General features: G+C 39.8%; 1 protein-coding gene across 2 annotated transcripts in view; it reads right to left on the reverse strand.

Annotated features, from left to right (window-relative positions):
- Positions 1-1,424: 1,424 nt before the first annotated feature.
- HAPLN1 (hyaluronan and proteoglycan link protein 1) overlaps positions 1,425-14,979 on the reverse strand; it is a 64,041-nt gene continuing 50,486 nt past the window's right edge. For both annotated transcript variants that reach the window (XM_086868063.1, XM_086868064.1), the window contains exons 4-5: positions 13,123-13,425; positions 1,425-5,887 (exon numbers count right to left, since the gene is read on the reverse strand). In XM_086868063.1, the coding sequence (XP_086724189.1) occupies positions 5,598-5,887; positions 13,123-13,425 (593 nt within the window). In that variant the 3' untranslated portion in view covers positions 1,425-5,597. The remainder of the gene's footprint in view (positions 5,888-13,122; positions 13,426-14,979) is intronic.

Below are 14,979 nucleotides of genomic sequence, written 5' to 3' on the forward strand. Positions count from 1 at the left end.
AAGAAAAATTAAAAATCCCTTCCAAACTCTTGGTTTGCTATTGATCTAGTTGGGGTTTTTTAAATTATATGATTAAACATGAAGCTTAATGATTACTATTAGGCAATGTATAACATAATCTGTGTGAAAGATCAGGAACTAAATTATTGCTTTCTGGTTTCTTTCCTTTTTCTTCAACAACCTGCATGTTTTAAAGGGACCTTCACTGTTCATGGCACGGGAAGAAGAGAAATTATTTTTCAGTTGTTATCATTACATAATTTCCAGCAGTGGTGGGTTTTCATTTTGTTTTTTTGTTTGTTTTTTTGTTTGTCTTTTTTTAATGTTTTTTGTTTCTTTTTTGTTTGTTTGGTTGGGGGTTTTTTGCTGGGTTTGGTTTGTTTTTTTTAATGATTTTTTGTTTTAATTCTCTTTTCTAATTTGAAAGCCAGAGGAGTCTTATCTCTTTATATAACAAATTATCTGGCATTAGGATTTTTCTGCTCCAAAATACATTTGTTAATCTGTTGTAACTGCTTCTGAAAAAGGGACAAAATAGCTGAAAATGGCTAAAAATGGCTAAAAATGGGTAAAATTCATCTTCTTGAAACATTCAAGAAGGATGTCTGGCTGTTGTGGAACAGAAAGACCCTGGTATCATTCCTGGGGAAATGAGAGAAGGGCTTAACACCATGGCAGTGTTTTTAATTTTCTGAGAGTTTGGGTGAAAATCCTCACATTTCTGGCTTTGAAGGTTCTTCCATCAAGTCTCAAATCCAGCCACTTCCAAGCATGAAGACAGTGACTCTGTTTTGAACAGCTAGATATTGCAGGGAATTAAAATCCTTATCACTGAGTGCTTGTTCCTACAAAAGGCAATTTTAATAATGTTGTGAAATGAAAATGCTGCAAGTTTTAAATGTTTTAAACTAATTGTTTAAACTTAATTGCTAGAAACAAAATTGTTAGAATTGTTAGAAGCAAAAGGATGTTTTTCTCAATCGTGTACTCAAGATAGCACAGATTTCCCTTGTTCTGAGTGACAAATTTTCCAAATTTTTGTCCTGTTTCTAAACATGGCCAATGTACCAAAACTTTATGGAATATTAGTATTTCCCAGCAAAGTGGTGCAGTGCAGGCAAGTTTCAGGGTTAACTTTTCTGGCACAGATCAATAAGAGAGTGCAGAAACAGTGTGATTACAGAAGCTGAAAAGCTGGCCAAGTGCTTTGAATAATTAATTCTTGCCTGACGCTGGAAATTTTTCTTGTTTCACTTTACAAAGAGAGGTTTTTTTGTTGGGTTTTAATTCATAAGGCTGGAGGATTATATAAATAGTTTAATAAATTTTCTCATACATGAAACACTGTCCTACATCCGATTTCTTGAGATGGATGTGCAGTGCCATATCAACCATAACTTTAAATTAATTTTAAAAGAACCTTCTTTATTTATGGCTTATTTTATTTCAGAAGATGGCAGAAAGCACAAAGAAGAAATTAGTACTTGCACTTCTACTTTAAAAATGCTTCAAAGAAGCATAAACCAAAGGATTTGGAACACAGTTCTCTTTATTTTATTTGTGAATCATATTCACAGAGCAGTCTTTCCCCTTCCACCCCTTAGTTTTATAATCATGTTGTTTACTATGGCAAACTAAGTATTTTCATATTTTGATCTGTTCCTTTCCCTATTTGTGTTTTCTGGGACAGAAGTAGAACAGTCACTCAATAAGGAGAAGTTATCATATTGGAAAGAACAACACAATTTAATTGTTGTTAATTCATGGGCATTAAAATTCTGATACATTGTGAAATAGAAGATAATGACAGAGAACACGACGCTAACAATATTCTCTCATGAACAGAAAATAGCACAGGCTTTAATCCAGTTATTAAGCTGCTTTTTGAAGTTTTTATTCAAGCACCTAGCTAGCTTAGTTGAAAATAAGAAAAACATCCCGACATTTGACATTACAAAAGGAAATGGAGTCATTAGCTGTAAAAATAAATATAATTCGTGTCTTTTTGTCCATTTGTGCCCACTTCTCAGGTAATCATACACATTTATTGTGGTCTTTATACCTGTTTACATTAGAACTAATTTTTTTTTTTTTTTACACACTTATTTGTGTTTTTTCCCCACACAAACACATTTTCACCGGACTATAATCGATTAGCTGTTACAATAGCACAGTACACAGACCTAAACCTAATCCCAGGTTAGACTACCGAGCTCCTGGTGAGCAACACGGTGGGTGTGAGCCCACACCCTGCGACTCCACACACGAAATTAACAAAATTACCACCCCCACCCCCCTACAACAACGAGCGACGTCTCCAACGCCAACCCACAGGCGGCAAAACCCAAATTGGGACGCCTGTGTGGTCAGCATCCCTCTGGACACCCTCCTTGCCCTCCTGGTGCTGCCAAGCCAGGGGTTGTCCCCTGGGTGGGTGGTGCAGAGCCTGCTCAGCCACCCTCCTGGGCTTGGGCTGGGATTTGGGGGATGCTGGAGGTAGGGGAGGGTCAGGGGATGCTACGCCCAGACCGCGGCTGGCCCGGGGAAGATGTGGACACAGAAGGCAAAAAACAAGAGCAAGCCTGAGATTGCTGTGATTTAGGACCTGACCAGCCATCTCCAGAGCGTTGCAGAAGTTGGTGAAAGGCTGAACTTGGCCTTTCCCGCAGTGCCTTTGGTCTAGCAGTGAGGGCACTTCAGCCAGCCCCACGAGTGGGTTGGATCTGTACATTTTTATTAATTTATTTTATTTTTTTTTTTTAATGCAGGCAAAATATAATCCCCATTCCTGCAAAAAAAAAAAAATTAAAAAAAAAATAAAAATGCGTCTGGGTGAAACCCTGTCGAGGTTTCTTTGGAGAGGTACAAAAAAAAATAAAAATTTCATGAGGGTCTCTTCACCTCTGTGCAATAAGAAAACCATGCAGCCTCCTCCAGGTGTAGCAGATCTTTGGGGAGGGTAGAGCCAGTTGCATAAGGCTCCCCTCTTTACAGCAGCTCTGGATCTAGCTGTGGTAATTACTTGGATATTCTCTACAGCTTTTCCCATCCCACAACCTCCCTGTCCAAACTTCAGAAGAAAATCTGTAGAACAGTTGGCATTTTTTTCCAAATTTTCTGAAGGTTGGATGGAGGAATGACAAGTATTCCTCTTGATCATGGTCCACTTTCACATACCCCACTCCTTATCCTGGTTGGATACTTAACATTTCTACTTCCATTCCCACTTTTTTTCTCCAAAGGTTTCAGAGAAGGCTCTGAATGGCCTGAGAAAATGTGTGAAATGGGCACTGATTTTAAAAAATGGCTGTTCAAAAAAGGTTGCACGGTTTTAGGGACTTTATGAATAGTAAATCACTATTTATAGCTAAGGGATACTGTTTCGAGAAATTCCAATTCCTAGTGGATTAAAAAACAAAGGGGGGGAGGGGTTTGGCACTGAGATTGCTCCACCTGTAAAATATGAACAGATATCAACAGAGGATGCAAATATCCCCAGGAGGATGGAAATTTGCTTCAAAGGGAAAGAACTCCAATAAAATACACCTTGCGCTATGGCCCCTTTCCATATCTAGCTCCTGGTTTGCTCACAGAGTCTTAAAACAGGACCACAACCACTCTGGGAAAGAGATTTATTTACTCACATCCACGGGAAAACAGCTACACCGAGCCATCCATGAAAGCATACAGGTTGTGTCCTAGTTGGATAAATCCCACTACACCTCTTTTAAATCATGGAAACAGTGGGCAGCTATAAAACTTGGCGTAAATACAAATGTTGGTCCTCTGAGTTCTTCGTAGTTCAGCAAGCATAGAGCAGGAAAAGGAGTTCTCCATTTTTAAGTGGTAGAACCAATACTGGATAGAGAACATCAAAACCCGCTGAAGAGATTACCCGAGACCAAGATATTTTTAATCAGTGGCCTCCCTGCCTTTTTTTTCGTTTGTTTTGGATATCCAGCCTGAGACACCATAAGTGGAGTAAATTTTCAGAAAGCCTCGAGCACCTGCTCTCTGAAAAACTGGTTGCATTAAGGTATCTGAAGATGAGCACCATGAACTGCTGCATCCAAAGTGAGTTTTGCATTGGAAATCCCAAATTCCCTCAACCTGGTACTTAGGGAGGACCTAGTGCTTTAGGCAGCTCTGAAAATCCTAGGCACCATGCACAGTGCGTGTTTTTCTCTGACACTGGCAGATTTAGGTAAACATCTTCTGCCTGGACCACTGCAGATTTAGTGAAAAGAAGTATTTCAATAGCTTTATTTCCTGTTATCTCTAAGGAGGACTAGCTAAGTAAATCAGGGCTAATGATGCTATGTTATTTCACTGACAGTTTAAAAAACAGGTGCACTTTTTAGATACAAATAAGATGTAAGGAAATTAAGTGTTTTGTTTTTTTTTTTCTTTTTCTCTTCTAAAACTGAATGGCTGGTTTCAGATTTTGTCTAATAGTCTTTGTTTAAGACTTCATCATTTTAAATATTTTTTTTTTCTAATTTTTATTTCTTGTGATGTGTAAATAGCTAAGAAATATTAAATATTGTAATGTTCTATAATTAAGACAATAACATTTCAAAGGCTAATGTAAAATCAAGCTGCTAAAGTTTACAATTTCTCTGTCCAGCAGTTCATTTATACAACTGCCCTGAGTAGATGCTATTATGCTGCTTAGCAAATGGCCTTTAAGAGTTTAAAAATAGCTCAGTAAAGCTACTCAAAGGTAATACAACACTTCTCAGGCATCTTTAATTGGAGATAAGAAGAAAACAAGAGTTTTCTTGTTAGTTAATTATTCACTCAATGATTTATACACAACACAAACACAATTGAAATGTTCAGGAGAACTAACTGTGCTTCTTCCTATGCATGGGACCATGAGCTTATTTTTTCAGAAAGGCAAGGTTTGAAATTGTAAAACTAGTCCTATTTTTGTGGACCGTTTTAGCTGCTTTTGTTAAACTCTCTGTTGTTCCCATGTGAACCAGTGAAAACAGTTATTTGCTAACATATATTGTTGTGAGATTTCTTTGCGAAACCTCACTGATCCCCTTTAACAAAAAGATTGTTATATTTTAAAATTCCTGTCATAATCAATTTGCAGTGTTTCTCAAACTGGTACAAATATGTAAAATCTGTGCTTTTAAAAGCTTCTGCTTTGAGTAGCCTTACACTCCATAATTGTGCCCTAGCAATTGTCAAGCTCTATTGCATGCCCCATTCATGAAAATTATAGTTTTGGGATGACATAGCTTAAAGAATTTGAATCTAAAAGTTCCTTACCTAGAGCTTCCATTAAATTATATTAATTTAAAATATCTATGGAATGATATTTTCACAAAAAAAAAAAAAAAAAAACGAAACAAAACAAAACAAAACCACTAAAATGAAACAAAATAAACCAATGGGTTTAGGGGAGGGAGTGCCTATGAAAATGACTCTTTACAGTAAGTAAAAGAGGTTTATCACAGTTTTGGTAGCTTGCATGAGTTCATACCGAAAAGGAAAAAAAAAAAAAAGAAACCTTTCACACATTTTATCAAAAAAAAAAACAAAACAAAAAACCAAAACAACTGTCATGCTCTAGGTAGGCTCTCTCAGTTGTAGGCCCTGAAGCAGTAGACACCGTACAGCTTGTGCTTCTTGTCGGGGAAGCCCACGAAGCGCACGGCGGCCTCGCTGGGGCTGCAGCGCTTCCGCGGCCGGGAGATGGGGTAGCGCACGCTGCCGTCCGCCAGCCAGCCCGCGTCGCAGCGGTCGTAGCCCAGCAGCTTCCAGGCCGCGAAGATCTGCCCCACCTTGGCGATCTGGGAGCCGTCCTTCAGGCAGGCCTGCACGGCCTCCTCGTAGGTCAGCTTGGTGGGGTGGATCAGGTAGTAGAAGCGACCTGGGAGGAAAGGAGGGAAGGTGGAGTGGTTAGCGGCGCGGAGGTTGGAGGTCAGCGGTCCTGGAGGTCCTTCCCAACCTTAAATCCTGTGATTACGGAATCACAGATTCACTGGGCTGGGAGAGGCCTTCAGGATCATCCATCCAACCCAGCCCTGACACCTCAAGCAGACCACGGCACCGAGTGCCACATCCAGTCTTTTTTTAAACACATCCAGGGATGGCGACTCCACCACCTCTCTGGGCAGAACATCCCAGTACTTTATCGCCCTTCCCATAAAAACCTAAATTCAACCTAAATTCCCCTCAGGGCAGCTTGGGGCTGTGTCCTCTCATTCTGCCTGGAGAAAGAGATCGACCTCCACCTGGCTACAACCACCTTTCTGGGGATTCTGTGAACCTCAATGGTGTTGCCTAAAGATTTTTACTTTTTATGTGCTTTTCCTAAATCCACGGCTCTGTATACCAGCTGTGTAGCTCATGGTAATTTTCCTACTCTTTCTCTCAGATTTTGGAGCAATTATCTGATGACCTAACACTTTCCTGAAATTCTGTTTGGTCTTATTTTCAAGTAGAGGACCTATAAGAAGATGTAACAGGAATTGGGGCATGGGAGACCTTGCACCAACCCAAGGGGCAACTGAATCTCCTACTGGATGTACCTCTAAGATATCCTAATTAATTAACCCTATAAAAACTGTAGAAATTCAATACCAGAGTGCCCACAGCCCATGACTATGGATACACCTGGAAGATTCCAATAGGGAACTGCTTTTTTATTTTAACTGCATTTTAATACTGTGGGAAGGGTTTTTCTCTGTTTTGATTTCAGGCAACGGTACTGTAACACTGACTTTCGAGGAGAAATGCAGATGTTCCTTAAGGATCATGTCAAACAGTGGTTAATTTAGGTCTGTGCCAGTTGGGGGTTGTGTTGTTAAAAAAATTGTGATTTTTTTTTTTTGTATGGTGAGTTCATAAGTATCAGGAGGAAAAAAGAACTTACCCAAAGAACAACCCAGGTGCAGAAAACAGATGATTTGAACTAAAAAAACCCCAAACCAACTCCACAAAAAACCAAACCAAAACCAAACAAAACAACAGCAAAATAAAAACCCAAAAGCAATGCTATATTTATTTCTCCTAATACCAAAGTATTTCATCTCCACCTGAATTTTTACTCAGTGATAGCCTAACACATGTTCTTTAGCTCTCTGACAGGATGGTGACCTTGTTTCTGATTAAATACAAGCAGAAATAATTTTTTTTTCCTTTTTTATACAGTGAGAAAGCCAAGGTATCAAACAGCTTTTCAGGAGGAGAGTTTGAGCCTGTGGTAGAGCAAAATTATGTCTGTCTTAAGTCTTTACCAGCAGTTCTGCAGCTCTGTTTCTTTTTAGGCATCAAAGGGTATACCCTCACCACAACACGAGACTGAACTGATAGTGCTGCTAAGAAAAATGTTCCCTGTCTCAGGATAATGAAAATATATGCCAGAAAACAAAGCCCAAAAAGTGAAGTCTCCCCTACTAATCCATACACAGCAATAATATTAATATTGATTCCATTTATCAAGGCAATAAACATTCACTGTAAGCATTTCATTCATTATTCTTGGGGCTATTTATCATCACTGATTTGACAGCCAAGTGGACTGCAGGGGAATCGTGTTTCTTTGAAGGCATTCAATAATTTCCAAATAAATTCACAACTTTTCAATCTGCCTATTCCTGAAGAGGAGAGTTAGCTGAAAAAAAATAAAGGAGTTTATTTTTGTGGGCACCTTCTAATTCCAGAGCTCACTCTTTACTGCTTAATGTACTCCAGGACAATATCCATTTTCTGCCTTGCAAAAATCAGGTAGATACACAGAACTCTGCTTAGTATGAAATTACTTTCTTGGTGAAGAAAAAGGAGTGAGCAAGTTAAGAGTTATGTCAGCTTTAGATTCCTGTGAAAATCAAACAGGAATTTTTTTTTCAAATGAAGGAAAGCCAGGTCAGATGACAATATAATGGCAATTGAATTAACCCTGTCTAAAGGTCAGAAATTGTATATCAAGACAAAAACAGTTTAAAAAATGGCATTGACATTGCAGCTGTGGTGGAGAAGAAACTTTTCTAAAATTTCATTGCTGTCAGTGACAGCATCTACAGAATTTCCACAGAAAACTACTGAGAACAGGTAATCATCCCTCTGTAAAACACTTTTTAAAATTCCATTTCGGCAAGTTGAGAGCATTTACAACACGCTGCTAAAGAGAAGGTTTACTAAATGGAATCCTGTTACTGATACACTATTAAGAGGTCTCCCCAAAGCAAACAGGATTTCTGATTTAAGGGAACAGGGGTTTAGGCTGATAGTGTGTAAACTTCACCTAGTTTATGAGTTCCTCTTCAAACCATATGTCAGTGGAATGTAATTTCCTAGGGATTTGCAGTAAGGTCAGGCTTTTGACATATGACATCAATAATAAAAGCTCCTATACTCTGCTGCCTCCTCAAACAAGAGAAATTGAATAGTAAAGCCCATAGGGATGCAGTGTGTATCCAGATTGTCTGATTACATAAAATTCCATGAATAAGCTCTATTCAGATTTGCAGGTTTGTTTTTTTTTTTTTTTTTCCCCTGATAATAATCGGGAAGGCTTCCTAACTATTCAGCCTCATAATTTATTAATTGACGTGGAAGGAGAGGGAGGAATTGATTCTCTCTCCCTCATGTCTGGTGGTTGGGTCACTTCTACAGAGGATCCTGCCTGATTTGGCTCCTCACACCCAAACCATGGGGCAGAGGGTTTGTGCAAACCTGCTCACACCCCATCTATAACAGCTATTTTAAGATTTTGTGTGCAACAGGACAGCTTAAAGAGGCAAGCTCCAGCCACTGACCCAAATACCCCACACCCTTGTGACTGTGGGAGTTTGAGGGATGAATCACACTTGGAAATTTCTTCAAGCTCAGTGCTAAATTGGGAGGTTTATTAGTGAGTTTCCCTTACATAAAGAAAAAGGAAAAAAAAAAAGAAAGAGAGAAATATTTATGACCTGGTAAATATTTTGACATCCAGTGATCCTCTCAAATAGGTGATTTTGAATTAAAAAATGTGAGAAAAAAAAACTTTTAAACACACCAATATCAGTAATGGCTCTGGTGATTCAGAAGCAACCACTCCTAATAAAAGGTGTGTAATTTTAGTTTGGGTTTAATTTCTCTTTTTGGAACAGTTGCTACATGTTCCCAGTGATAAAATGTTGTGAAATGGTCAAAAGAACAGTCAGCATTATTCAGACAGGACTTTCCACAGCTTTCTCCTCTTTAAATGGCAGAGATGGTTGGCTTGTAACATGCACTGCTGTAAAAAACAGGTGGCTCAGAGCTGTGCTTTTAACATGCTCTCTGAAATTTATTCTTTGTGCTCTTAACTTTGTTAAAATAAGATTTTCATTTGATTCCCCTACAGGTGATGAAAGACCAATTATGCACTATGATTCTGTGGACAGGGTATATAACAAAATGAGTGTTAATGAGAAGAAAGAGTGATGCAAGCTGTACTTGTACCTTGTTTAATTTTCTCTGAAATTGCTTAATTATAGAGGACCTGATAAATAAATTTACATTTAGCTCTTTTAGCACTTTTCAGTGCGAAAGTTTCTCATGGGTTTTCCTTCAAAAAAAGAAAAAAAGTACTGTTGTCCTTCAGAAGACCTTTGAAAATAAACAAAGAGTAACCACTCAGCTCTTCCATTATACATTCCTTGGTTTATGGCTATTAGGCTCAGTGGGGAAGATTGTAACAAAATGATTCATCTGAATTTATTTCCTCAAATTGATCATCTGGAGTCATTGCATGGGAGAGGAGCCTCCCCATTCCTTGGGACAAGGCAAGGAGAGAAATTGGGGTGATTTTCAGCCCTGGAAAATGCGAAAGTTCCAGTGTGGAATTCCCAAATTTAAGTCAGACACTCCCCACTCCTGTGAATTAATTTTCAATAGTCCTTATCAGCACAAGGAATGTAAAATCAGATTGGGAAACATATTGCCATCCAGTGCAGGCAGAAAATATTCTGTTATTTCACAATATTTTGATGGATTTGACAGATAGCATCAGGCTGGTGTTACTCTTTGCTTTGTTTTATGAAACACACCACTATATATTCTAATAAACTGGTAGCTGGCTGGTGCTATTAGATATAAAAGGTGTGAAATGATTTCATGTTCATGGATACAAAACATGAACAAGTCTTGTATGAACCAACCGAATGGTTTGAGTATAATTCATCTACACAGGCAGAATACAATGTTTTAGTATTGTATTTGCCTCAGTCTATGAAAAGGTATCATAGAGGGTAATTTCACAAAGTAACAAGATTATTTGATATTGCAGTTTTGCTCAAACCATTTCCCTGTGCAGGTAACAGAAAAGCATGTAGAATTTTTTACTGGTGGCATAATCCCTTCATTTTTAACCATTATTTTTTGTGTATCCAGGTAATCACAGTTGAGATCCAACAATTCCACAGGGAAAACACTGAACATGGATTTGAATTCACTGCATTGATGATTACAGTTTCATTTTTTTTTACCCTAATAGCTAAATACCATGGCTTTTACCTTTCTTCTCCAGGTAAAAAAACAAGCTTTGCATGTATTTCAGACCAAGATTTCTTGCTTTTACAGCTGAATTATTTGAAATAGAACCTTTCTTTTTAATGGTCTCTGAGATCATAATGTATTTGGGAAATTTTTTCCCTATAGAGAAACCATTTAGAAGGTATCTAAACTTAACCTCTTTTTTTATAGAAACTCCCAAGAGACCCTATTTTTTTTTTAAACTCTCCTTATCCTTCCCTGCTCCTGTGGCCCTCGTCATTTTCCCATCTCCATTATGTAAAGTTGAAGCCTCCTCTGTTCTCTACTTTCAGGAGACTCCAGAATCCACTGGGAATGCACTGTGTCTTAACCACCTCTCATTTTCCTTGGCTGTTCCTGAGCTGAGAGAATCAATATTGGGTCTTGCAGAAATACTGCTTTTTTTGAGTTGTGTTGTTTTTTTTTTTTCCTTTTCCTACACATATGCCATTAAATACACTTATCCAAAATGCTGTGCTGAAAAGAGGGAGCTGGCAGAGTGTCTGGGTTAATTGTGGGTGTGAAGGTGAGCTTGGGACAAGGAATAGTGGGAAAGACAGCAGGGATGTGTGAGGGAAAGGTGATTTGGTGAGTTAAGGGAATGGAAGCTGAGAGAAGAAGAAATCTGGATTTTCAGATGATGCCATGAGAGACATTTGACATTGAGTTGTGGGGATATCTATCTATCTATCTATCTATCTATCTATCTATCTATCTATCTATCTATCTATCTACCTATCTATCTACCTATCTACCTATCTATCATCTATCTATCTATAATCTATCTCCATATATGTATATAATTTATATATCTATCTAAATATCTATATCTATAAAGCTATATATAGATACACTTCTCCTCTTTTTTCTCTCTCTCTCTCTCTCTCTCTCTCTCTCTCTCTCTCTCTCTCTCTCTCTCTCTCCCCACATTGCTGTGCAATATCCTGTCTCCAGGTCAGTTTCAAAACTCCTCAAGGCTGAGATTTGTGTCTGTGTCTTGTCTTTGATTGCTCTCCTACCTTATCCTCACCTTACCTTTCTCCTTCCCCCTCTTTCTTTCTCCTTGTATCAATGCACAGACAATATTTATCTTAGTCAGTACTTATTATTCTTCCTTTTCCCCAGAAATTTTGCTTCTGCTTCCTTAAGGGATGCTGCTCAGCTCCTTGTGTTAAAAAGGTGGTAGACACAAGGTTTTACTCTGGAAGCATTAGAAAAAAAATGAAAAAGTGCAGCTATTCCATTTTAATTATTTTTGTTTGATTATTTAATACCTTGGTGATATTTCTATAGCACAGGGTTAAATCTGTATAGAAGAGATGAGTCTGTGCAGGATTCCACCTTGGATAAATGAAGCAAGAAAAACTGAGCCAGCACTTAATGGGATGAAGCAGTATGATAAAAAAAAAAAAATCAGCCAAACTTTTGTTTCAGATCACTTTGAACCTAATGCAAAACTAAACTGTTGGCTTCAGGATTTGTTTGGGTTTTCCTGCTGAGGTTTTTTTTCGTAGGGGTTTTATTCTTGTGTGTATTTTTTTGTTTCGTGGTGGGATTTTTCTGGGTTTTTTGGTGTTTTTTTGGGAGCTTTTTTTTTGCTTGGTTTGGTTCATTTTTTTTTTGCATGGATGTGTCTTTTTCTGAGGAGGGTGGTGCAGACTTAGGGCTGGAGCACATCTTCTGAAATCAAGGCTTATGTTTATTTTTTGCTGCGCTGTAGGATGGAGCTGCTTTGCTGTGGATAAGCAATCTGTGCATAAATAAAAAAAGGCCATGCTCCATGGTCTGAGTGTGCTGCAAGCCAAACATGTGCAAAGTTGTGCAGGAATTATCCACAAGTAGGATGCTGTAGGAGCACAAGTAGGAGAGGAGGAGGCATTCACAGAAATGCTCTCTTAAATTTATTTTAAATGTTTTTTCCTGACACTAGGTAAACCCTGAAATGACAGCAAGCTGAGATTGGGTCATTTAATTTTGTTTCATACCTAAAAAAACAATCAAATAATAGCAAAACACAGGTTTACAGCAATCCAACCTCAGAGCAAAAGTGGTCGAAGGCTTGGCAGTGTACTAAGATTAGAAATCTGAATTATTAAGAAATAAAGCTAGAAATAGGTCTGTTGATAAAGAACTATTAGCTATATTAGACCTGCTACATGAGCAGGAGCTGCTTGACACTGCAGACAGGTGATGATCAGAGTATTGTTTTGGTGGCATATTTAAGCAATATGGACAAAATCATTATTGACTTCAACAGGAAACCTCAGTCAACGAACTGCAGGTTCCTTCGACCGAATTAAACTGGTTACACACCAACATTAAAAGGGTATGTATAAATTTCAGTGGGGTGAGAGGGTAGATATTAAAAAATCCTGCCATTACAAGCCCTGAGTTGTAAAAACTACCTGTGTGACCACGTGGCAAAGACGACTTTACTCTCTGCGTGCACCCTTGCAAATTCCACAACATTTTTAACCCGTTGGTTATTTCATCCCTAGCATTCCCCAGGTTTTACATGAGCTTTGACAAACCACACACCCCTTCCTGCCCTGGCTGCCTAAGCCTGGCCATTTTGCCAGGGAAGGGCAAAGGAGACGCTCTCACCGTTGAAGTTGGAGGTGAAGCAGAAGACGTCGTAGCGGCTCTTCTCCTTGTCCCAGAACCCGTAATTCCTGACTCCAGGCACGGTGTTCCTGCCCCCGCAGGGCTCCCTGGGCTTGGTGATGGGGTACTGCACGGAGCCGTCGCTGAGCCAGCCGGCGTTGCACCAGTCCAGCCCCGACCTCCAGGCGTCGTAGAGCTGGTCAAACGAGGCCATCACCGAGTCCTGCTCCGCGCACGCCCGCTGCGCCTCGTGGAAGTTCAGGTTGTACCGCCCCAGCCGCGGGGAGTAGGGGAACACCACACCTGGAGAATGGGAAGAGGAGGGTTACCAGGTGCTGAAGGAGCAGAGAGAAGGGAAACAGCTTTGGCAGCCACCAGGAGGAGGAATAAAGGGGAAGGTTGGCTCCATGGTGCGTGGCTTACTTCTGGGGAAGAACGCCCACGGCAGAACTGGTTTTGGGTCTTCTTGGTTTTGGGTTAGGGCTGCCAGCCTCTTCCCAAAAGCAAAAAAAATTTAGGTTAGATGTTAGAGAGAAATTCATCACTGAAAGAGGGGTTGGGCACTGGCATGGGCTGCCCAGGGAGGTGGTAGAATCACCATCCCTGGAGGAGTTTAGAAAAAGGCTGGACGTGGCACCATGGTCTGGTTCATGAGGGGGTTTTGGGTTGTAGGTTGGACTTGATGATCTCAAAGGTCTTTTCCAGCTTGGAAACCTCATTCTGTCAGCCTGTGATTCTGTGCTGCCTTAGCTAGCTGGCTCATCTCCCAGTGGCCTCGTCCCCTTCCCAATGGGAATCCTGCCAGGTCTGCAGGTCCCACCTGCACCTAGCTATCACCACGGTGGTCTCACTCCCCTGCTCCCACGGGGCTTAAAGAGGAGCAGAGATAGATGGAATTTTGCAACTACAAGTTTTTTGTAGAAATTTTCCATTTATCCATTGTAATGTCAATTTCTCATTTTAAAAAGGGAAGATTAAACCCTAGCATAGCTCCAATTTTGAATTTGTTTGGTTTTGTTTATTTTTTTACTTATTTTAATTTTGTTTGTTTGGGTGACTTGTTTTTTATGTGTGTGTTTTTGTTTGTTGGTTGGTTTGGTGGGGTTTTTGATGCATGGAAAGGGAGCAGGTGAGCCCCTGGCAGTTATTTAGAAAGAAGAAATTGTTGAGTTAATCACTACATTTCTATGGATTTCTTCTTTTTACGGATAGACATTGAGACAAAATGTTTAGATCAACATAAAAGAGCATTGTGTTCTTTGCATGAGACCTTACCAAGATTTCCTGAGAGATTCAAGACAGTTGCTTTTTTGTTTGCTTTTTGGGGGTTTTTGTGTTTTGTTTTTTTTTTTTTTTTTGTTCACTTGTTTTTTGTTTTGTTTTTTGTTTGGTTTTTTTTTCTTCATTATTTTTTTAAATTAATTTTATATTATTCCAGGAATGGGAATGTCTGCCTTAACAACAGCATTTCAATCTGGTAGGAAGCACAACTTCAGGTTTTAAAGCAGGAACAGCTATGGGGAAATTAAATCAGCGGATCTGTGTGGGAGACTTTCCTGCTGCTTTCCACCTGGTTTTGGGCCATTTGCCACCTCTCAGGGCAGGTGAGCCCCTCACAGAGGGCAGATGGTGGCACAGCCCTGGTCACAAGCCATGTGTGACACCAGCGTCCCTCTCTGCCCCCGCAGCACTGAGGGCTCAGCCTGAGGGAGGGTGGCTGTGCAAGGAGCATGGCCCTGCCAAATGCTGTCTTCCACCCCAGGGGACAAGGACACAGCCTGAACCCAAGCCCTGTCTGGTGCTCCTGGCTGCCCAGCCCTTGCAGACAGCTACAGCAGACAGAGGACATCCAAGAGG

Source organism: Cyanistes caeruleus, chromosome Z (genome assembly GCF_971803275.1).
Source record: "Cyanistes caeruleus chromosome Z, bCyaCae1.hap1.1, whole genome shotgun sequence".
Classification (NCBI taxonomy): Eukaryota; Metazoa; Chordata; class Aves; order Passeriformes; family Paridae; genus Cyanistes; species Cyanistes caeruleus.